General features: G+C 39.6%; 1 protein-coding gene across 2 annotated transcripts in view; it reads left to right on the top strand.

Annotated features, from left to right (window-relative positions):
* The window catches only part of STXBP6 (syntaxin binding protein 6), a 273,396-nt gene that overhangs the window by 64,687 nt on the left and 184,565 nt on the right, over positions 1-24,144 (top strand). For both annotated transcript variants that reach the window (XM_024118302.3, XM_024118301.2), the window contains exon 2: positions 8,918-9,106. In XM_024118302.3, the coding sequence (XP_023974070.1) occupies positions 8,953-9,106 (154 nt within the window). In that variant the 5' untranslated portion in view covers positions 8,918-8,952. The remainder of the gene's footprint in view (positions 1-8,917; positions 9,107-24,144) is intronic.

Below are 24,144 nucleotides of genomic sequence, written 5' to 3'. Positions count from 1 at the left end.
CACCTCAGCCTGCCCTTCCCTTTTGTACTTTATTTCTCCCCATCACTGTCGAGTCGGTATATGGGTACTGTAGAACCAACTTAGCTGATCCTGGAAATTTAAACTTGTGAATGTGGAGGTTCTATTACAGAATAAATCCCTCAACAAATCCTCCAAATGGTGTATTCCCAGCAGCCTTTTTTTGTTCTTGGTAATGTTATTTTTTGGCTTTGTCATATCATCTGTTAAAGTTAGGAAGTGATCGACAAGGAGGCTAAAAAGTCTACCCACCATGTAAATAAACTTGTATAAACACAGGTCTTGTGGTCTGGGTGCAGAGAAGGGTTTGTTCTTTGGATATTAAGCCTACAAGAAGAATGTGCTTACTGAACATATAAACAAGGAAAGAGGAGATGACAATAGTCTAGATTTATAATTGAAGCAGACATGAGTCACCGGCTTGGAGGATCCTGTGAACATAATGTCTCATACAAGAGGAGGGTTAGTATATACACGGAAGAAAAAGCCAGCCAGGTCTTATGGTATTTGGTAGCCTGATGGTAAAAAAGAGCTTCTTTTCCTTCCTTAAGGAGCTAAGTGTCATGACCAGGGCTGCTGTGTGTGGTTGTGCTGCTTTTGCACTGCTCCAACGATTGTGTCCAAGGGAGCAGGTGCAAGTGGACATCTGGCTAGCATTCTGCTCACCAGGTCTTGGGTCCTGGCATGGAGCTGCATTTGCTCAGAGGAAAGGTGACGTTTTCTTCTCACCAAAATCACTTTCAGGCCTTGTGGTAATCATTCACAACATCTGCTCTCCTTTCTCACAACTCTTTTTTTTTTTTTTTTGGGATCTTCCCGGACCGGGGCACGAACCCGTGTCCCCTGCATCGGCAGGCGGATTCTCAACCACTGCGCCACCAGGGAAGCCCCATCTCACAACTCTTTGAAGGTGGAAATTTATCTGCTTTCACCTTTGGGACTCCCAACACCATGCCTGGACTGGAGTTGAAAAGAGAGTAGGGCAGACTGATAATTGGATCTCAATAAAATAAATTTTAATATATCTTCCAGTTTTGGGAGAAAGAGTGTACCTCAAAAACAAATTTTTTTAAGGAACACTCTAGTCAAGTTATAGTGGAATAAGAATACTGCGCTGCAGAATCTTGGACCTATTTTTCTTTGTTTCAGATTCCAGACATAATCATATTAACATTTTGGCAGACTTTTTTCTAGAAATCTCTTTATGCATATCAGTACACACATATAAGTTTATATTCATCAGCTCATTTTCTGTTTCGTAACTTCCTTGTTTTCACTCTGTATTATGTCATTTTTTCAAGTTAGTATCCATAGATCTGTGCCATGATTTTGAAGGGTTATGTGATAGTCCATTGGGTTGAAAGGCTATACTGCATCTTAACAATGTAGATTGAATATTGATGGGTATTTAGGTTGTTCATAATGTTTTGCTCTTAAAAATAGATCTGAAGTAAGCATGCATCATGTATAATACACACAACATTTCCTTTTTCTCTAGTAGTGGAGTTGCTGGTTCTAAAGGTTTCAGTTCAAATACTAATCTCTATAAGAGAGGAATTATAACTTCTTCATAATCCTGAGACCAATAGGGGTGGGTTAAAAATGGCATAGTTTACCATTCATAAATGCACATACCTAACGATTCTAATTTACAAAAAGAGCAAGCTTTGGAAGATGCATTTAGCAGCTGTCTTGATTGTATACTTGGGATTGCGTGGAGGTGTTTTGTAAATCATGAAGTGCTGTACAAACCTCAGTGACTCATTACTAGAGCTTTACAGAGCATCTGCCATGTACTCTCAAAAAAGGTTTACGGAGTCTTTATTTTATAAATAATTCATTAAATACAGAGAGAAAACAAAAACCCAGAGACAGTGGATCTGGACCTGGTTGTACAGTGGAATAAATCAAAGATATCATCAAGAAAACAAATCCCAGACCTTGCCCCCCCAGGTCCCCTGAATCTGTGTGAGCAAGACCTGGGCACCCCAGTTGATGTTGATGTACACAGTCTTTGTTTGGAATTCCCCCTTTAATATATTTTTTGGTCTACAAATATTTTTCTAGCAGAATAGAGAATATTTTTAGCTTTTATACATATACTTTAAATTTTTTTTTTTCCTGTTTGTAAGTTTCTGGCTCTTTCTAGGATATTTTTAGCAGATTTGCTGTATGACATTGATTTAGTCTCAATCTTTGTAAATCTTGTGAAATCTTAAGTATGGGTTCTTGGTCTGCCATCCCCTTCTGGTTTTATACCATTGGCAAGCCCCTTCCTTAGCCCTTGTTGTTTCTACCAGAAAGAATGATGAACTCTTAGTGATTGCAATTTTCAACTTTGAATGGTATCACCAGATTAAAGTTATCTGTCTAGTCTAGTGGCATATCTGACTCCCCTTTTAGATTCTATTTATAAGAACTTTTAGTTGAGAGTAATAGTTGAAGTACATGGAAAAATTGGCTGGTAGGTTGAAACTTTCGTCTAATTAATTTATCCTCATGCTTACATGCTATAGATAGACTAAAGTTTTCATCTTGAGAACTATCTTATCCAAGAGTAAAGTTGTCTAACTAGAAGTAGAATTGCATATTTCTAATAATCAGTAACCCTTACTTGAGAAGATTTTTATAAAGTAGCTAAACTGACCTCAAATTATCTCATTGGTCTTAATTTATGAAACAAGAAAAAATAAAATTGATTTTTATTGCCTAACAAGTTGCATATTTTCTGGCTACTAAGTGAAGTTTTTGGATTTTGGAGTACAATTAACATTTTTAGATTATCTCTAAGTTTAATGACTGTGTAATAACATCTGACTTGTAACATTTAGTAGTTAAATACTGTGGAGTTTAAGGGAAGCAATTTAACATTTCTCTACTTTGGCCTCAATACTTATAACATTCCCCAGTTCCTTGTCAAGGTAATTGTGTTTCTCTTTCAGGACATGAGGCATGGAGTAGAAACAGTTGAATACAGTTATACTTGAATCATATTTATCCTTTAGAATATTACCTTGGACAGTATAGAGGGACAATGGTAGCAAGATGGGAGTGGTACTAGAACCCTTTTAGGAGGCATCCAAATCATTCAAAGCAGGGACGATGGGGATCCGAATTAAGGTAGAGGATGTGAGGATGAAGAGGATCTGGTGGAGGCCAGAAATATTAAATTGGATCTACAGAACTTGGTAATTGGTTAGTTGTTATGGGGACTTGGAGGGTTTGAGAGACAAGAATGAGTCTAAATTAACTTAGTGGAAATGCTCAGTTGCCAGCTACACACATGGATTTAAAACCAGGAAGGCAATGGGATCTGGGTGCATGATTAGTGTCATCCAGTTAAAGGCGTGAGTTAAGCTGCATTTGTAGAATTTCGAAAACAAAGTGGCAATGTAGAGAAGTCCTATCTTAGAGAATAACCTTATTTCTCTTCTTTCTAAGTTATTTGAGGTCACCTCACTAGAGTTCCCATGCACTAGTAGAGACCAGCTGATTCTCCCCAGAAGTGTTCTGGGATGATACCCTGTTTGCTGTTAACTTGGAGAATTCTGAAACTTGATATCGGCTGGTTTTGAGTGCATCTACCTCAGGGTTGAGTCATAGTAACTAGTTTAAGAGGGTGAGGTCTAAAACCAGGCATTCTGGTTACTTGTTGGCAATGGGAATATAATCGTCCTACAGTCCAGATTACTTGTGTTGGCATAGCCAGTGCCATACCATGATCAGAAGATTGCATGTGAAGCGTGACAGGTGAATGAGGTTAGAGAATCTGTTATCTAATAATATTATGCTAAATAAATGGTGCCTCTGTTTCACCAGAGGCAGTGCTTACCTCTCAGGTGAGAAATATTTAAGCCCTGTCAGCCCCACCGCCTTAGACCCACCTGCAGGATGATGAGTTCACCACCACAGGTCATCTACGGTTTTAATGAGTTCCTACCACTCCTCCTTGTCTCTTGACCACAGAGGACACGTGTCAGTTCAAGTACTGGAAATGGAAAATGTTAGTGTTGGAATGCAAAAACATCTTACCTCTCTACCCCTTAACTTACGTACTTCATCTGCCTCCTCCGTGAGGTCCTTGGAGTTTACAACTCCTCCTGGAGAGGAGGATAGTAGGTGGAGGACCATCTCACTACCATAACCATGTGCTGACAAAAGTGGTTATGGGTTAGATGGCTTAAAGGGAGAAGATAGACGAAAAAGCTTGAGGGAGAGGAAAACTAACTGTGATTAGTTTCCAAAACTACCACTTAAGGCAGCCAGCTGCTTTGACTTGCAAATCATATTGTAGGTTGGTTTCTTGGATGGGAAAGCTTTGTAATTATAGCCTTTAGAAGCTGTGGACCAGGAAGAGAGAAAACTTCCATGGGTTGTAGGGGAGGAAAAATAATTTTCCCTTTACTCTTCTGAGTTCTTAGCTGAGACCCCTGTAATAAAAGATTAACAAGAGAAAACCAATCAGAAGTTTATTAACATGTATACCTTGTGTATACATGGGAGACACCCTGGGAAAAATGAATAATTCCCAAGGTGGCTTAGAATTCAAGATTAAATACCATCTTATTAGGGAAGGGGGACGGGGTGTAGACCTCTTAGGGGAGAGAAAAAGATTTTTAGAAAAGATGAACGGGACCTTACAAGACTAGATGGGAGGTGTGACAGTTTGTGACAGAGTGTGTCTGAGTGTGGTGTCGACTTCTAGTCTACTGTCCTGTGACAAGAATCTGTCTTCTCTGGTGGATGAAACTCCTGGAGAGGGGATTTATAACAACCGAGTTCCTTTTGGAGGATCTGTCTTTAGACAGATAAAGGGAATTCAGAGAAAGCCTGTCCCTACATATGCTGTTTTTCAGATACCTTTGGCTCAAAACAATCAATATACTAAAGCAGAATATTTTGTCCTGCTCCCCTTCAGGGTGATGTAGGTTGGAGTAACTGTGGTCAGTGGTATACCGCCGCTGTGTGTTCATCTTGTTTTCCTTACAAAGAGGTCCAGCTGTGGGCTGGACATTGATTTACCAGTAGGAAGATCTAAGACCTGAGAAATCTGCTTGGTTGAATGGAGAGAAAATGTCCTGTACATTCTCTTCCTGTATTCTCTCCTGAGAATACACTCCTTTCCATCTCCACAGTTCCTCCTTAGGCTCTCAGCTTTTCACTTAGGCGTCAGGATGGCTGCAGTTAGAGAGTTGTTTAAAGTACAGATCCCAAGATTCTTATTTGGTGGGGGTAAAGGAGGGGCCCAGGGGTCTGCATTTTTGAAAAGCTCTCCTTGCCGAGTTCAGATGTGCAGTCAGGTTTGGGAGACACTCATAGATTATTTCCATGAAGCTACATTAGTACCCCTTTTACGTTCTGATTCTTTCTCTTCTAATCCGCGGTCCATTCCCATTTCCAGGTGGCATCAAAAACATACACACGTGCTCCCAGGCTTGTTAGTATCCTTGGCCTGGACAAAAACTTTAGACAATTTCCCATAAAAATGAGCCTGATAGTCTCTTGCGAGTGAGTTTCCTGAGGGTGAAACCTATAAATAGCTCATCCTGATAACACTTTATACAGAGCCCTCCATATGTTAGACTGTTTATCCATATTTAGAGGGTTTCATACCCGTGAGTGAGAAAAGCAGAGCTCTGGTAAATCGAGTTTCTCTTTTACAGATACCTTCTGGTATGGACGGCTACATTTACTCAGTTTCTGCAAGTTCAGAGGGTCTTTTATTTTTCATATCTTAGTAGGAGAGTTATTAAAAACTTTCCATTTTAAGCATTCATTATGATTCAGGCACCAGAATAAGTGATTTGCATGCATTGTTTCATCTAATTCTTTCAATGCTTCCATGAATTAGGTGAAGCTCTCTCCATGTTGCAGTGAGTAAACTGAGGGTCTGAATTTTAAGAGATTTACCCACATACAGGTCTTCAGTTTTGGAAATAAGATTTGAACCCAAGTTTGTCTGATTCCAAACTTGTGGTCAGTGAAGTTACTGGTTTTATTTTTCCTCTTGTTTTCTCTCTTTTGTTCTTGGCTGCTGAATATCCATACAGTAAAACAACAAAAGGCCATTTCCATTTCTTACCAGTTTTTCAAAAGAAGGGCAAGATTTCCTGAAAATTTAGTAGCACATGCATGTTGTTCCTTTTCTTTCTTTTTCTCTGACAGATTTTGCATAATACAATGATAGCTTTCTATTTCTTTTAACCACAAGTTTTGAAAAATGTGAATCTGAGTTGGAAAAGCAAAAGCCTTGCCACAGTTGGGAAGGCGCTGGTTAGAGAATGCCTGATGAGTTTGGGAAGATGACTTTCTTTCTACATTGCTTTTATAGGACGTTTGAAGCCACCGTGCTACCACTGGCTTTCTCTTTCACGTGTCCCCCAAATGCTAAGAGCTGAAAGGCCTTGGAGCTAGAAAAGAACTAGTTTCTCTCTTTTTAAAAAAATGTCCCTGTAAATTATAACACCCTGCATAGCAAAGTCATGGGGTAAATCGCAGTGGGGGAAATTCTGTTTGCTAACTTCTAGGAAATCACAGGGTGTCAGTTAGAGGTCAGCACATTGAGAAACTCCGTCATCATTTTGTACTCAGCTAGTATGAAGAACCTGGTGGCAATGATAAAATGGCATGATCTGAGCACATAGATCTGGGCATGATCTGAGCACATAGATCTGGGCATAGATCTATAATGTATAGATAGAGGTATAGATAGATAATAAACACCAACACTATTCTTTATTCTTGCTACCACTAAGAAAACCTACTATAGAACTGAAACCACGAGAAATTTCTTTAACCAGGGGAAGGTTCTTTTTTAATATATCTCTTTCCTACCATGAGGTTACAGGTGTGGGACCAGTTACAGGTGGACAGCTGTGTGGGTAGCATTTGTGAATCTTGCATTGGGAAGGATGTTTCATGGTCTTCCGTCATAAATCATCTGGATTTAAGGGAAACCTTTGATGTAGTCAGTAGTCAACTCCTGGAGAGCAGGGAGCATATCTTAGTTATTTCTTATATCTCTATACTGATCATTGAGGTGGCACGTAATAGGTGTTTGTTTACCAACTGGCTCGATTTTACAGCAGGTCGATCAGCTCTTTGAGCTACTGTTACCATGTATAGCTGTGCTATTGATCCCTCTGCAGGATCTCTGAATACTCTGTACAGCCTGCATGACCAACCCATTGCCTTCTCTGCGCCTTTAGTTCTGATTTGTTATTTGCTTGAGCAAATGTTGGTTACTGCTTAAGGCATAGACTCTGACTAGGATGATGGAATAGAAAACATTTACTCATTTACTCAAATTGCAGCTGAGTTTTTGGATGATAAAATTCAGGTTGACCTTGAATATAATAGACACAAATAAGCAGAATCAAGACCTTTAGGGAAGTACAACTTTGGAAAAGTAAATATAACATGGGGACTGTGTATATGTAAATTTGAGGGGTGTGGGGGGACTCTTTGGGAGTCAGCAACATGATGCTTTATTTTCTTAATTATTGGGCACACACTGCCAGTTAACCACAGGAGCATAACATGTGGGAACTGCTGGGTAACATTTCCAAAATACTTGGCATTAGTCAGACATTTTTTTAGAATTCTGTGTCCACTTTGGCTGAAGGAAACTGTGGAGAATTTGGCGAGGGTCCAGAGCATGGCAATGAGAGGCAGAGGAGCACTGGAAAATAGGACCCGTTGAAAGAGGCTGATAAATAAGGATTAATTACTTAGCCTGATCCAAAGCAGCTGAAGTGTGATTAAATTAATGGTCTTCTGTTGCATATGTAGTTCTTATGTGCAAGATGATATAATTATTTCTGCTATGAATAGAATTAGGGAAATGGATTTACATTAGCGTTAAAGGAGATTTTGAAGTTGCATAAGGAACCTCTTGACTTTAAAGATTTTTAGACAGTGGAAAGATTTCTCAGCTGGAAATGTGAAATCATGGTCCTTACAGAAAGGGAATGGGGTGGGTGCCACTTGCCAGTCAGAGTCAAGTGCAGTTGGGATAGAGACTGACACACTTCCTAGATCTCATTTTGTGCTGCTCATCTCCCATTGCGTTTGTCATTTTCAGCGAGTAAATCTGTATTCCTTTTTTGTTTGAGTTTTTTCGCAGTTCTTACAAAGGTAAAGGCCTTACCTTTAATGATTCTATAATGCATTTCAAGCAAGTGAGAGGTTAAACCACAAATTGAAAATTACTTCATGTGTGAATCAACTTGCTGCTCATTCTTTTTTATTTTATTTTAGTTGGTTTACAGTGTTCTAGGTGTGCAGCAAAGTGATCCAGTTATACATATATATATATATTTTCCATTATAGGGTATTACAAGATATTGAATATAGTTCCCCGTGCTATAGCGTAGGTCCTTGTTGTTTATCTAATTTTATAATAGTAGTGTGTTTCTGTTAATCCCAAATTTCCAATTTATCCCTCCCTACCCTTTCCCCTTTGGTAACCATAAGTTTGTTTTCTATGTCTATGAGTCTGTTTATGTTTTATGATTTAGATTCCACATATGTGATATCATATGATAGTTGTCCTTCTCTGACTTACTTCACTTAGTATGATCATCTCTAGATCCATCCATATTGCTGCAAATGGCATTATTTCATTGTTTTTTATGGCTGAGTAGTATTCCATTATGTGTGTACACCACATCTTCTTTATCCATTCATCTGTGGATAGACGTTTACATTGCTTCCATGTCTTGACTATTGTAAATAGTATTGCTATGAACATTGGGGTGCATGCATCTTTTTGAAATAGAGTTTCCATCTTTTCTGGCTATTTGCCCAGGAGTGGGATTGCTGGATCATATCTGCTGCTCATTCTTATATGAGCCCTTGTAATACTGCCAATTACAGCTTGCCTTTTCTTTTTCTTTAGAAAACTCACTGCGTGCCCTGCTTGCTTGGTCAACAATGAGTGCCAAGTCTGCCATCAGCAAGGAAATTTTTGCACCTCTTGATGAAAGGATGCTGGGAGCCGTCCAAGTCAAGAGGAGGACAAAGAAAAAGATTCCTTTCTTGGCAACTGGAGGTCAAGGCGAATATTTAACTTACATCTGCCTGTCAGGTAATGAAAATCAGATATGAATATTATTAAAACAACTTCTGTTTTAAAGCAGTTAATTCTAAGGTATCCAAGGAGGGTTATAGCCCAAGGTTTGGATACACCTGCATTTCCATTCCTTTCCTGTTTCTCTGTTACCTTCTTTGATCCTTATTTACTCATGGCACCTTGGCTTTTGATGTTGCCTAGTATGGAAAGGTAATGAAGTGCAATTTTAATGTCCTTTCAGTTTCATTAAGAGCATCTGTAAAGGGTTTGGCACACACGTCTGTTTGTCCATACTTTTCCTTCACTAGGGCCTTGACAGAAAGTGGGCTATCCTCTGAGATTTTTTGTTTTAGAACACTTCCTGGTATTTGGATAATTGTTACTACCAGCAGCCTGAGTTTCATTGACTTTTCTTTTTCTTAACAGTTGCCAATAATCAGTAATAGCTGGTCTCAAGATAAATATCGACACTGTATGGAATGTGAGAAAGTAGACTCAGCTCATAAATCACAGCTTTGCCTGACAGCTGTTCCTTGTCAGGGAGAGACATCTGTTCTATTAAGCTTAAAATTTGGGGGGATTACTTTTTTCCTCCTTCCGTTTGTGATTGTAGGATATCTGTGGGACTTACTGTGAATTCATACCAAGTTTTTTGAGATGAAATTTGGATAAGTTTTCCATGGAACTATGGGTGATGCTAATCTGAGCACCTGAAGCATTTGTAATATTTCTGATATTTCTTGTAACTGGGCACTGGAGGAATTAGGCTTACCTTAATTCATCTTTTTTCCAATTTTCTTCAGTTGTGGCTTGGGAATAAAACTTTATTTTTAGACCCATTTTTAGCTTTTTTAAAAAAAATTAAGCCTCAGATCATTTGTTTATCAGAATTTATTTCAAGGTGGAAATAGCTTTTTTTCCAGAAAGAACATGTAGAGACAATAATAGGACCGTATCTTAGTTTAAAATAAAATGGAAATGTAACCCTTTGGTAAGAATGCCTTTTCAATGGTTAGAATGAGAATTGACCTTGAAATATTGGTCTCTCTTTAATCCCAAATAACAATTAGGTTAATAAGATTTGGTGACTGTTGGAAGACATTTGCATTCCTTTAGTGTGCTGAGCAGTGCTTGCCGTATAATAGGGGCTCAATTGATATCTAAAGGAGTAGCCTTTCCTAATTCCTTACTAGTATTTTGTTAATGAGGTTCAGGTCTTAAAAATATTTCCACATCTTTAAATTTGAATTCTAGAGTTTTCGCTTATACCAATAATGAATAGAATGCATTAAAAGACGTTTTGTTTTGTATTTGAGCTGAGCTGAACATGGGATGAGCAGGGACACATAATATTCTAATTAACCTCCATTCTCTCAATGTTTCATTGAGATTTCTTGAAGACAGGTAGTTGCAGAAAAGGTGGATGAAAAAAAGGGCGGTTTTGTTTGCCTTTTAGGCATGTGTTATTGTCAGCCTCTTTCTGATCATGAAGTCTGCAAGAGTGATATGGGGCCTCTAATTCCCTCTCCCGGTGAAAGAGCATGGCCATTTCCCCTGCCACAGGAGATAATGACCAGGGACTTATTGGATAACTCCATTTCCTTTACAAATTACCAAGACCTTCAGGTTTAAAGCCTGCAGCTATGAGAATTACTTTTCTGTTGCATTCTAATGGAGAACAGTCTTGAGTTCTGAAAGTCTTCATCCTTTTCATGGATTTGAATTTTGAGAGGATAGGTTGACAAAGCAGATCTGACATTTAAGCAGCTGATTTAATGGAAACTGGGGCAGGAGAAGGCCAGGCAACTTTGACACCCACAGTGTTTTTGCAGTTTGATTTTTCTTGTAATCGAGAAAGAAGCAGCCACCTTTATTTTCGAACTCATGAAAAGCGTAGAGGCCTATCAGTACATCTTTGATAAGGTGTTGTTTTAATTAACAAGTAATTAATTAAGTACACACATATTTATTAAGTACTTTTTATGTGCTGAGCACTCTTGGTGCTGGGGGTTCAGTTAGGAGAAAAACTCATGAAGCTTACCTTGTTTGTTGGGGAAGGAGCAGTAGACATTAATATTTTATTCACTAAAATAAACATAATTATTAACTGTCAAAAGGTTAAAGAGGAAAAATATAGTGACGTGAAAGCATGTGTGAGGAGGATTTGACCTGGTTGGGAGAACCCAGAGCTGCAAGAAAAGTAGGGCCTCACTGGTTCTGAAAAGAAATGGTGTGGGTGCAGGGAGCATTCCAGGCAGAGGAAGGGCGGCTTCTTTGAAAGATGAACTGGATTCTGAGTTCCTTCTTGTCTCCTGTTTAGTCCTGTTTAGTCTTTGTAGCTCAACTCACATAGGAGGCTGTGAAGTGAAAGCAGAGCCCTGGAATGACAGCTGTTCCTTCCTGCTATCAGTGTGAACCTCCTGTGCTTTCTGGGAGTCCGAGCCCTTCAACTCTTGTGGTTTGGCCGATGAAAACCAGCTCTCCATTTTGAATAGGCAAAATTTGTCCAAATTAGGACAATGTCTGCAAATAATTTTTAACCACTTTTCAAACAGCATAAAGAGTTATATTCTTTTTTTAAAGAGAAGAGTATCAAAGCTTTAAAAGTTTGCCAACATATGCATGTAAGCATGGGTGTTTTATATATCCAATGTCTTTTAGTAATGATTCTTTGTGTGAATTTTTTTCCACCAGTATTTGGCAGAGTTTATAATCTGAGAGGGAGAGGCCTGTGATCATGAGACTTATTATTTTCAGAGTGGGTTGTATATCCTCTAGGGGAATCCAGAATGGTGCTGGAGCAGGGGAAATAAGATCTTTCTTGAGTTATTTAGCTATAAGTGTGTAAGGAGAGAAATAACCTCTCCAATTCATCCATGGAGCTTTGGGATAGAATTTGATTGTTTCTCATTGGACTTCCCGGCTGGCTTCTTGAATGGTATACAGATACTTACATACTGAGAGGCTTCTGTGATTAACATTCTTAAAGTATTGGTTTCCACTTTCTCTTTTCAGCAATGGCTAAAATTAAAAAGGCTGACAATACCAAGTGTTGACAAGCATGTGGAGCAATTTGAGCTCTCATACTTTGCTGGTGGGAATGTAAAAATGATAGAATTGCTTTGGTAAACAATTTGACAGTTGTTTGTAAAGTCAAACTTGCATTTATATGACTCAACAAGTCCGTTCCTAGGCATTTACCCAAGAGAAATAAAAACATATGTCCACATAAAGACATGTACATAGAGGTTCATAACAGTTTTATTCATAATAACCAAAAATCAGAACTCAGATGTCCATCTATATGTGAGTGAATAAAATTATTTTTGTAACTATGCAGTGGAATGCTACCTGGAAATTAAATGAACTACCAATACATGCAGCAACATGGATGAATCTCAAAAGCCTTGTGTTATGTGTGAAAAAAAAAAAAAAAACGGAAAAGACGACATGATGTATGAGTCTATTTATATGAAATTCTAGAATGGACAGAACTTAAGCTATAGTGACAGAAAACCCATTGGTGGTTGCCAGCGGGTGGAGTTGGTGATTGATTGCAAAGGAGCGTAAGGGGATTTCTTGCAATGGTGTAAGGGTTCTATATGTTGATTGTGGTGGTGCTTACTTGGGTGTATCACAAGTAACCACCAACTCATCAAACTACACACTTAAAATGGGTGCATTTTATTATATGTAAAGATATCTTGGTAAAATTGATTCTAAAAAATGTCTTATAGAGTCACTTGTGGGATGATCATAAGAATTAATTAACCTTCTTAGTCTGCTCTGTAAGATGGACAGAAACTAGCCCTCTCCCTTAAAGGTATGAGAAGTTATCCTGGATGGCCTTTTGAGTCCTCAGACAGCAGCAGCTGTGTATCATGTAAACCTGTGCTTCCATCTATCTGATCTGTGTCTCGATAGTTCCTTATAGCACCTGGCACATTGCCGAGTATAGACACAATAGATGCTTAAACGGAAGATGCTATGTAAATGGATAGCTTACTAAATACCTGATGATAGTATGGACTTTATTTATAACTTAGAGCTGTTAACTCATTCAAATTGTAAAGCAAGCTCTGCCTACAGCTATTTCTATAATCAGTTGCCCCCTCCATGAAATTTGGGTCTATAATACTACACTAGACACTGTCTGTGGAGAGTGTTTCTAAATAAATGCACTTCTTACCTATCAAAAAAAAATACTACAGTAGAAGCATGCTAAGAAGTTAATATCAATTTGCTATTAGAGGCCAGTTACCTACTGAACATTCCATAATTTCATGTTTAAAATCTATTTTCCTGATCCTGTTTTAATTCAGTATGCATAATGTATAATGCTACCCTTCATATACGTAAATGGATAAAACTCTTTCCTTGGCTGCTCCCCATAGATGGAGCATGAAGAAACTTCAATTTTTGTAATTAATACATTCTCTTACATAAACTTTAATTTGTGTGATTAAAACATTCTCTGTTCTTAAAACAGAGAATCTTAATCTTTTCAGAATGATTTTAGATTTGTAGAGAGCAAAATTTTATTATTAAAAAAAAAAGTTCTGAGTGATCTTTGATGATATCATTTATGTAAATGGATCCCCATGGAAGGTAATGATGGGGATTAGGAGGCTAGGACTTGGCAATACTGTTCTTATCTCCATAGTTGCCAGTCCTGGGTGTTCCTTAGAATAACCTCTAGAATTTTATGGATGACCTGGTTCCACCTAGGCCCTACTAATGCAGCACTAGGGGTCGTGGGGAAACTTACCTGTATCTTGAAAGTGTCATGCATGAGATAATGAAGCTAAGCTTGAGAAGTTTCACTATCTTGGGGAGTTACGCTCTGCGTTGTCTTATTGGTGTACTTGACATAATGATATATTTATGGTACTCAATTCTATCAGAAGAATGCATCTTAGTCTTTTTCTTTTTGACTAGCCATGGTCAAAGCTCTGAATTTTTCTGGGCTTCAATTCAGTTGACAAGTTCAAAGCTTCTTTTAGGCCCTGAGGTTCTAGGATTCTGAACCCCCTTGGAAATTTTATAGCAAATTTCATTCTTGTTTCATACATATCATATAGGGAGAAATTCAGGTTGTTAATAATCCAAATGGACATTCAAACCAATTATGAGGGTTTGAGGACATTTTTTATAGGTTGCTATTGGATTAGGGTAACCAAAGTTAATTGTCAGAGATCTGGCATAAGAAAGAAATTCTTTTTATCTACTTTCTAAAGTCAGACAGGATCTCATCACAAGATCTATAAATATTAGAAGAGAGAGAAGGAAAAAATACAAGACAGATGAAATTTGACCTTGATAGAAATGGTTTATTCAGGAGTGGTGAGCTGACTTTCCAAGAGTTTTTATCCAGGCAAAATGAAGAAATCCACACTGAACTCAGAGATGGACAAAGGTATTAGTAGTGAAAGAAGAAATACAAAACAACTATAATAATGACATATATTTGTTATTGTACTTTGTTATAGAAGTAGTAAATATTGAAAATACCAATCTTTCAGATATTATGTAGAAGAAAATAAAAATCATCCTGTGTATGTTTTATTATTTGTTTTAATTCCAGTTAATCCTCCTCACAACATCCCTATCCCTATCCCAACTGGGTGGTATATTCTTCTTTTCCCAGATGAAGGCACCAGTGTTCATCAGAGAGGTCGTGATGTCCCAGGGTCACCACTTTTGAAGTAACAGAAATCCACCCAGTCCTTTTGACCCCATTGGCCATGCTTGTAATGCCACAGCACCTCATTTTTTCTGACATAGGTCAGGAGGGCTTGTGGTGTAGAGTGAGCCATATTTTAAGGAACAGGTTTCTCCCTAACTCTTCAAAATTCATACAGACGTTGAACAGTTTTGACCTGTACTGTGTCTTCTATCTCATTTCTGAGGTTACTGAGTAATAGACTCTTCTCCGTTTGGAATATACATCAGGGTAAGCTTTTTATCTCTTTATTATAGAGATTTGGTATGTAAATCCAGCCCTAAAACTTTTAAGTAGCTCTAGAAGACAGTGCAATCAAAACCAAAGTTATTTCCAGTGTCATGATTATATGATTCTTTGTACATCTTTTTATTTTAGAAAAATATAATATCTTCTATTATATTTTACATTGAGAATTTGGCCCTTTTGTGACATGTGCATAGACACATTGGATTAAAACATTTGCAATGATATCCTTGGTTACATGAAGTTAAAAGTAGAGAGGGTTTTCTTCTGCAATGTTTTCTGGCTCAGCAGATATTGCCACCAGGTGTCATTTGTAAATGACCTTCAGTGTAGCACCTGCCATGAACCCATCACATGCTTCAGTGCTCAACAAGGTTAGAGAAGCACCAGTCCCCCTATGAATTAGGAGTAGTAATAGTACTAATAGTAGTAATAGTATTTATTGAGTTCTTATATTGGGCATGGTTTTATGCCCTTTACATATATTAACTCATTTAATCCTTATGAGGTAGATAACAGTACCATCCTCATTTTGTAGATGAGGAAACTGAGCATACGGAATTCAATTGGCTGGTCCAAGGTCATCAGTTTGTGAGTTACAAAACAGAGATTTAAACCCAGGTGGTTTGATTCTAGGCCTGTATTCCCTTAGACACTGTGCTCCTCTGTCTGTCTGTCTCTTAGGCATAAGAGTTATATGAGAGAGGACTTCCCAAACCAAGCATCTTTCCTCACACTCCCTCGCACATCTTTAGAGATAATCATGTTTCGCTATTACTCTACTTTCCTACCAGTTTAGGCCTTGGTTGGTTTTGGCTGGGAGGTGACAGTCCTCTACACCAGTATCTAGGCTGTTAAGGAAGCCCCACAGGAGAATGAGAGTGTCAGCGGATGTATTTGAATCTTAGAGAAAATCAATTCCCCAGGGAAATTCTGAGAGGCTCCTGACAAGGACACCGCCATGTATGAACTTCTCTTCAGTTATGAAGTAAAAAAAAAAAGTAGATGCCTTAAAATTCTTTTAGAGTTTCCTTGATGGTTCTAGATCTCGTCCTGAGAAAACTGGTAGTAATAATATTTGTCTTTTCTAAAGCCTTGTGAATAGGAGACTCCAAAAATGGAGAACAAAGCACTTAACAGACGTGATATCATTTAATCCTCGCAACAGCTTTGTGACGTGGCTTTTGTTGTCGTTTCTACTTTCCATGAAATAGCCAAGGTTTAAAGTGGGCAGGTACACTGCCCAGCGGCAGCAGCTAGATGGTGATAAGGCTGAGACTCAGATCTGGGTCCCTCTCCCTCCCAAGTGTGCACTCTTTAAAATTTTTTTTCAGGATAAGCCTGGACCCAAGAAACTGAACTCTCCCCTTCCTTAAAAACAATGTGACAACATGCCTTGTGCAAAGCGTTTTAATCTCCAAGGATTTAGAGGATGTGCTGTTGACCACTTTAGCTTTTCTAGTGGTTTAGCACGCCAACAGAATTTTCTTTTTCCATTCTCTCATGTACGCGTTCCAATACTAAAACCAGATGGAAACAAGGGAAAACTCTTAACAGAGGCTAGTGCCAAAACATTTCCTTTAAAAAGGAAACTCCATCTGTGCTCTCTCCCACCACACAGCCCACTGTGAAGAACAGGGATTTCACAGCTGATTCACTTATTTTCGTTTTGATTAGTTTTGACTAATTGCAAAGGTAGAGCAAGTAGAGGTTCGGGAGATTGCAAACTAAGGCAGCTCTCCTTCTGGGATGTTGCCGGCAAGGCGCTGGGAACCTGGCCAATGTCCTAAACAGCAGCCTAGCAGTAGGCAGGGTTTTAATTCATGCAGAAGCATTCTTTGGTGGTCGTGGTTTTTACCCCTTTTAGATGTTAGTGCTCTTTGCTGTTGTACTGCGCCTTAAACATCATCAGGGGTTCATTTGTCAGTAAGTTGTAGTCAGAGGCGCTTGGGGCCACCACAGGTCTCCATTGCTCCAGGCCTTCTCCCAGCCCAGCTGTGCAGAACACGGGCGTAGGCATAAGACTGACTTGGGGTAAAATACTGGCTTGTACTAGGTCTTTCAAGTCTTTGATACTCAGTTTTCTCATCTATGAAATGGAAATAATATCCATATCCCAAGGGCATTTTGAGGATTAACTGAACTCTGTGTGTGTGTGGTGTGTGTGTGTGTGTGTGTGTGTGTGTGTGTGTATGTTTAAGTCCTGATTCCTAGAAAGTACTCAGCTTTATGAGCAGTATTATTACCTTGTCACTAAATGGGACACCCACCTGTTATTGCCATACAAACGTAATTCATCTGCAGATTTTAGAAAACATGTGAATGTCTGTCTGATAGGCTTCTGTGACCCATGTCATGTGAGACAAAAATCACATGAGAACCCAGATTTGTCTTGGGATTTTCCTACCTCCCCTTCCACACTTTTTCCCTTTCCCTCTCAAGTTCACTTTCCCCTCCCCTCTGTGCACGACCCCTGCCAGGGATCTCAAGGTCATTCTGACTCCCAGTTTCTAAACCTAACTTCTCTTAATTCTCTGTTCCAAATTATACCGCCCCACGCAAACTGGAATACTAGGGGGAAGCCCACTGCTCTTCTATTTCTGAGAGTTTGAAGACGTTCACTCTGATCTCATGAGTATTTGCACATAGTTGGGTATATTGTATGCTGAGGTCCTGTGTTCAGGCCTCTTTATCCCCTTTTGTGGGGAATTAAAACTGGCTTAGTGGAGTTCCTGTCCCTGAAATGGGAGATGTTATTTTCCTACACCTGTCTTCACTGATCAAAAGAAAAATTGAAGCAAAATAAAACCAAACATCCTTTGGGGTCAATCAAGTGCACTGTTAAGCAAACAGCAGAAGTGGGAGAGGCTGGTACAAATGCCTGGACCCAGCTTTTCAGCCCAGATCAGGTTCTTGTTTGCCCAGCTCTTTCCTGTTACCTTTCCTTTAGAGAGAGAGAGAGAGAGAGAGAGAGAATGAATACAAGTGATATTTCCATGCCAGTTACAGTCAGGCTAAACCACACGCAGAATTTTCCAGAAGAAACTATAAATGACCACGAGGACAGTGAGGTTGTGTGAGACTAGATGACCAGTTCGTTAGTGTGCTTGAGACTTGCTCACATTTCTCTCTGGTCTCCCCTGTCATCTCCATGGTAGCACTTAGCATTGCCAGGTTGTATTTGTCAGTCTGCTTTCTGTTTACCTCCCCAGACTGCCATTCCCTAGAGGGCAGGGTCCATGTTGTACACACCTCATCCTTTTGTGGAACAGATGAAGTGTCTGGGGGAAAATCAGGCAAAATCCCCTTTGGCTGAGACTGCTGGCTCCGGCTCACTGTCTGGGCTGGAGCTCCAGCCTGTGAGCTGGAGTAGTTTTTTTTCCTTTGGTTTTGTTTTGTTTGTTTGTTTAAGATGCTGCTGGGTGGTCTTTGAATTCCCTTGGAATTCATCACGTTACTGAGCAGGAGTTTTTATTCTACCTAACAGCCCAGTTACCAAGAAGAAAATGTAGATTTCTCTGATTTATTCAGCCTTGAAGAATCATCAAAAATGAGCAATTTATAAATGCTTCTGTTGTAACCTACAGTGGGATGCTGTTATCTCAAATTTTTGAAGCACTTAAGTGTTTCTCCTGACGAAAGAGTTCACATTACAGGGGAATAAATGAACATTTAATGAGCATCGAATATATCAAAACTTTCCCTGAATGGTCTTTTCTCACAGCAATCATTTTCAGTTCTACACATTTCCTTAAAGTCGGCTTTCAAGGGAAAAATGGAAACTCTATTTTTATTAAAAATCTCTGAGGATATTCATACTGTCTCCCCCTCCCCTTTACACACCGTTTTAACACAAATTATTTTTTATTCACCACATGTGGCTCCCATGTAGCTTAGGTTGTAGACCCCATGCCCAACTACATTTTGATGTTTATATCGGTTTAAAAAATTATGCTGCTTTGAGAAGCTACAGCAGCTTGGCAAGTGGATTTGAGATGACAAGAATATATCCAGCCTTGATTCCTGGAGATCTCAGTTTCCATTTTCATAAGAGGAAGCAACAGAATTGAGAGTTGCCCTTTTTGGTTTTCCAGCTAATAATGAGTAAGCAGCAGTTACATAAGTTTTTTCTCTGGTTAGAATCCTTTCCACCTTGTGGGTAGGTAAGAATCGACTGTTTTTGGATCCATGAATTTTCAACTGTATTTCTCCCTATAAATGTAAATGTGTTCTTTATCAAAAACATAAAGTGCCACCAAAAAAAGAAAAAAAATGGGAAAAATCATGTAAAAATTGTGACATTGGCTGTTTTGGTTTCACATTTTTTTTTTAATACCACTCCCCCTTTATAATAGTCTAGGTACAATTTTGTCTTCTTTTTTCATTTTTATGGTAACAAAAATTTTAATATTTTACACAGTCTTCGTAAGGTTAATTTTAATGGCTTCTTGGGTGCCACAGAGTATTTAACCATTCATCTGTTGCTTGATATTTTGTTTTTTTCAATTTTCACAGTGAGAAACAAGGAACTTGGTCTTGCCTTTTTAGAAAATACCCCTCTTACAGATGAGGAGATTGAGGCACACACATAACTTGGAAGAGGAAACCTCCACACTGCTCCTGAGTGGTAGGAGCAACTGCAATCTCGGCGCTCTGTGGGCCAAAATAAGCTTATCTCAAAGCCCACGTCTGCCAGAACGCCTTAAAAGTAAAATATCCTATGAGTTTGTATGCTTAACAGCTGGTTAATCATCTCTATGATATTTAAGATAGTTCTAGATCATGTTATCTTTGAGGTTCATATAATGCCCGCTCCCTTTAGGATTGGGACGTTAGGCGAATTTCACGTGCATTTGCAGGTGTTTGTGCGTGTGTGTGTAACTGTGTTTACAGAAAAAGAAGGTATGTGTCTTACCTCGAGTCAGCCCTCATGTTCCTTCAAAGAGGTGGCTCTTCGCCACATCTTTTTGGTCTGGTTCACGTACTAATTCATTCGACATCTTCTGTACTGTTGTTAGATGAGGGATGGGGGAAGTGGTAAATGTCAACCAAACATATGATGCTTTTTTCCCTAGATCAGTGCATTTCCTTAATGATTCACATATGACATTATATCAGATCCAACATTTGAACCTACAGAGCAAATAGGATGAGGGAAATTAACTTCTTAGGAATTTTCTTTCAGAACTCTAGATTTTTATAGCTAGGAGAATCCTTAGTCATTCTCGAATACATCACCAACTTTTCTATGAAAAATGAGGCCCAGGAGCTTGGATGGCTTGGCTGACATCGCAGAACCACTGCAGTCAGGCAAAAGAAGGAAGAAAACGTGCCCTGATCTTCTTGCCAGGTTGGTTTTTGACCTTGGGAGTGACTCTGGTTGAAGTGGGTTGAGATGAGAAAGAGATGAGATTCGTAGCTAAGCTGAATTGGAGGATATATCTCCATGCCTTTCCTTTGCACTTCAGTATGCAGGCACGATCTGTACCACTCACTCCTGGGAAGAACCTGTCGTCTGCCGATCACGGACGTGGCTCTGTCCGTTCTAGGGTCTGGGTATTGTAAGAAACTGGACGTGGGTTACCTGTAACAACCAAGTGTGCAGGCTTATCTCACTTCTCTGTCACTTCCTTCTGGGCTTGGGGACCCATAAAGTATAGAGTGCCCAGTGAGAGTGTTTTCGAGGGGAAAAGCCAAAATGTCATTGTTTCTAAATGTGATGCACTGCATGATCCATTGGGCTAAGAGAAGAAGATGTTAGAATTTCTATTTAAAATATAATTGTTTTCTAATTTATATCTTTCCTGTATGTTTTATAATCGCCATAATATTTTAGAGCCGTAGTCCAAGTCTGTAACTTACAAGCATGCATATATTGGCAGTTAATACTCATAATTTTTTATTGAGGGGATGCATAGTCAGAAATGGTTGGAGGGCTTCCCTGGTGGCGCAGTGGTTAAGAATCCGCCTGCCAATGCAGGGGACACGGGTTCGAGCCCTGGTCTGGGAAGATCCCACATGCCGCGGAGCAACTAAGCCCGTGCGCCACAACTACTGAGCCTGCGCTCTAGAGCCCGCTAGCCACAACTGGTGAGCCCGTGTGCTACAACTGCTGAAGCCCTTGCACCTAGAGCCCGTGCTCTGCAACAAAAGAAGCCACCGCAATGAGAAGCCCACGCACCACAACAAAGAGTAGCCCACGCTCGCTGCAACTAGAGAAAGCCCGCACGCAACAACAAGGACCCAATGCAGCCAAAAATAAATAAATAAAAATTAATTGATTAATTAGTTAATTTAAAATGCTTTAAAAAAAAATGGTTGGAGAGCCCCAGCTAGAGTCATGGGGGATGGAAGCTTTTGCTACAATAACAACAACTTCTGGCTGGTGGACTGTAAGCGATTGTTGTAAAATTTCTGGCTTTTAGACGAAGATGCCCCAGGCAGTCAGCATAAAACTGCCCTTTGGAATCAGCCTAAGCCCCACTCCTGCCCCTAACCCACCACCCCCAGTGATTCCATGGCTTTCCGGAAGGCAGAGAGCCAGCTGCTGTGCGACCTAAGTGTCCTAACACAGGTGAGGGGCCTGGCACAGTGCTTGGCTCTTGGTAGTTGCAAGTGATGGCTCTCCTTTTGGAACCTGAGATCTGGCGAAGATAGTTATCTGTTTCAGTTCTAATGTTTGATTTGATTTGGACTGGCTATAAACAACTGTGGCTTTGCTTTTCGTACACTGTGTCAGGTCCGACATGGTTGATTTAGTTCTGAAGCTTCTTGGCCTTTTGTACTGTTTAAAAAAGGGAAACCTACATTTCCTTTCTGGGCCTGACGTTTATTGATTCATCCAGGGGAGCCTCATTCTTTGCTGATAGAGCAATGTCCTTGGTTCCCCTATGAGCAATTCTGTTTGTTAGTGCATTTCCTCTTTTGTACATAATTATTTTTCTTTATTTGTCAGTTGTTATACTTCATAGGTTAGAGTTGTAGAGACCATTTACTTCGAGCATGGCTATGTCACCCTTCTTTGAGAAAGAAATTTTTGAACTTAAATTCAAATACTAGGTCTCCAAAAGGCATTCAGCTGTGTCACATCTTACATAAACATAAGTCAGAATATTCCCTTTTCCATGGAATTCGGACCTATTAAAAGTATCACTTTTGTTTCCAGAAATAGCATAGTTCTGAGGTTGGGTTGTCTTTGACTTTGTGAGTGTGTATTTCAGAGGTAGTGTTTACCCTTCGTTCCCCTTTCTCTACTGCTCCTAACTTCAGGGGTCCTGTTCAGCTCCTCTTAGGTACTAATACTCTTTGCAGCCCATCACAATTGGCCACTGTTCCCTCCCTCATACTATTGAAAACACAGTTCCTCAGAGTGACTGCTCTGAGATGTTAGGAGAGAAATACTATAATTTATGAAAACCTTTACAGACTGATATGTAATCTGAATACCTTCCCTGAGGGCATTCATATTTGCAAAACATGGCAACCCCTCTAAGACTAGTGATGCTGGTGGTGGTAGTAACACTGAGAGCATTTATTGAACGATTCCTATCACCCATTTTGTTCCTTCTCAGATATTATATCTGGGGTTGATACACACAGTGGATAAACATGTGGGTGTCCTGTTTTGATCATTATTCCTTAGTGCTTATTTCCTCACGTCCCTGTTGGAAGCATTCATTTGTTCAAGTTAATACTTACGGACTCTTGCTTGGAACCTTTTTGTATGGTGACAGTTTTTACCTTGAATTTTAGAGGACAGCCTGTTCAACGGACTTTGATTTCATTTAATTTGGCCGCAGTTGGTTTTAGCATTTTAACAAAAAAATGTTGCAGAAAAAACACAACTTGATACTAAGGAGCCTTGCATCACTCATTTTCATAAAGCGACTTCCTGACCAAGGGCACTTAGGATTATAAATGCCTGCTTCAGTTTCAAAAATTGTGTTTGTGGTGTTTTTGTAAAAATCACTGTTAGCCAGCCTTCCAGATAAAATTCTCTGGCTTTGAGACCGTGATATGATAGGGATCTTGTTGCCAAGATTTTTCTACATAATATTTCAAACTCGCTTCCTTCCAAAATCTAATTTTATTCTGAGCTACAGTATAGCTCTGTGAATGTTGAGGTCAGAGGAAGAAAGGAACCTTCTTCCTCTGAGCATAAAACGAGCTCTTTGAATCTGGACTGGGGATACCGTACAGGTCACAAGCAAGGGGGAGAGTCTTGCAGCAATGAGTTTAAATTTCCCTGTGACCAGTTTAATTTTCGCCTGGAGGTAAGAATAGGATGGTGGTACTTAAAGTCTTTTGAGGATACAGCACTTGGCATTATACAGTGTAGTTAGTACTATCATAAATACGTTAGTCTGTGCAGTATTGGAAACAAGATTTGGATTGGAATGACTTACTTAGACTTATGAGTTGGATTACTCTAATTTTAGCCTAAGCACACTGAGTCCAATTAGAACTTTCAAGTTTTACTTTGATGAGAGGTGCTCTGTAGAGCATCATTTTCCGAAGTCTCTAATGGGTCTTGAAAAGATAAGAGTTGTCTGTGTTATGTTGACAAGTCAGGTACACCGTGTTGGCGAGAATTTGCAGAAGCCCTTCTGATTTGAGGCTTTTTGTCACGCGTAGTGTAACGAGTGGGGAAAACCTAGGGCCCAGAAATGGCTAATCAAGTGTTGGTTCTGTGTGCATAATCTGTTTCATCCATTTCCAGGGTCAAAGTGACCAGAAGTAACCCTGCCTAAGGGCAGAAGTTTGGGAGATAGAAAAAATACGGATTTGAATTTTGGTTCTACTACAGACTAGTCGTATAACCTGTGTAACCTAGAGAGAATCAGCTTGGCCTTTCTGAGCCTCAGTTCCCACTTATGTAAAATGGTGGTTAAAAATAGCTCTCTTGGGCTTTCCTGGTGGCGCAGTGGTTGAGAGTCCGCCTGCAGATGCAGGGGACGCGGGTTCGTGCCCCGGTCCGGGAGGATCCCACATGCCGCGGAGCAGCTGGGCCCGTGAGCCATGGCCGCTGAGCCTGCGCGTCCGGAGCCTGTGCTCCGCAACGGGAGAGGCTGCAACAGTGAGAGGC

The sequence above is a fragment of the Physeter macrocephalus genome, chromosome 11, assembly GCF_002837175.3.
Source record: "Physeter macrocephalus isolate SW-GA chromosome 11, ASM283717v5, whole genome shotgun sequence".
Lineage (NCBI taxonomy): Eukaryota > Metazoa > Chordata > Mammalia > Artiodactyla > Physeteridae > Physeter > Physeter macrocephalus.
The sequence above is the reverse complement of the archived record's forward strand: the minus strand, read 5'-3'. Positions and strand labels throughout refer to the sequence as shown.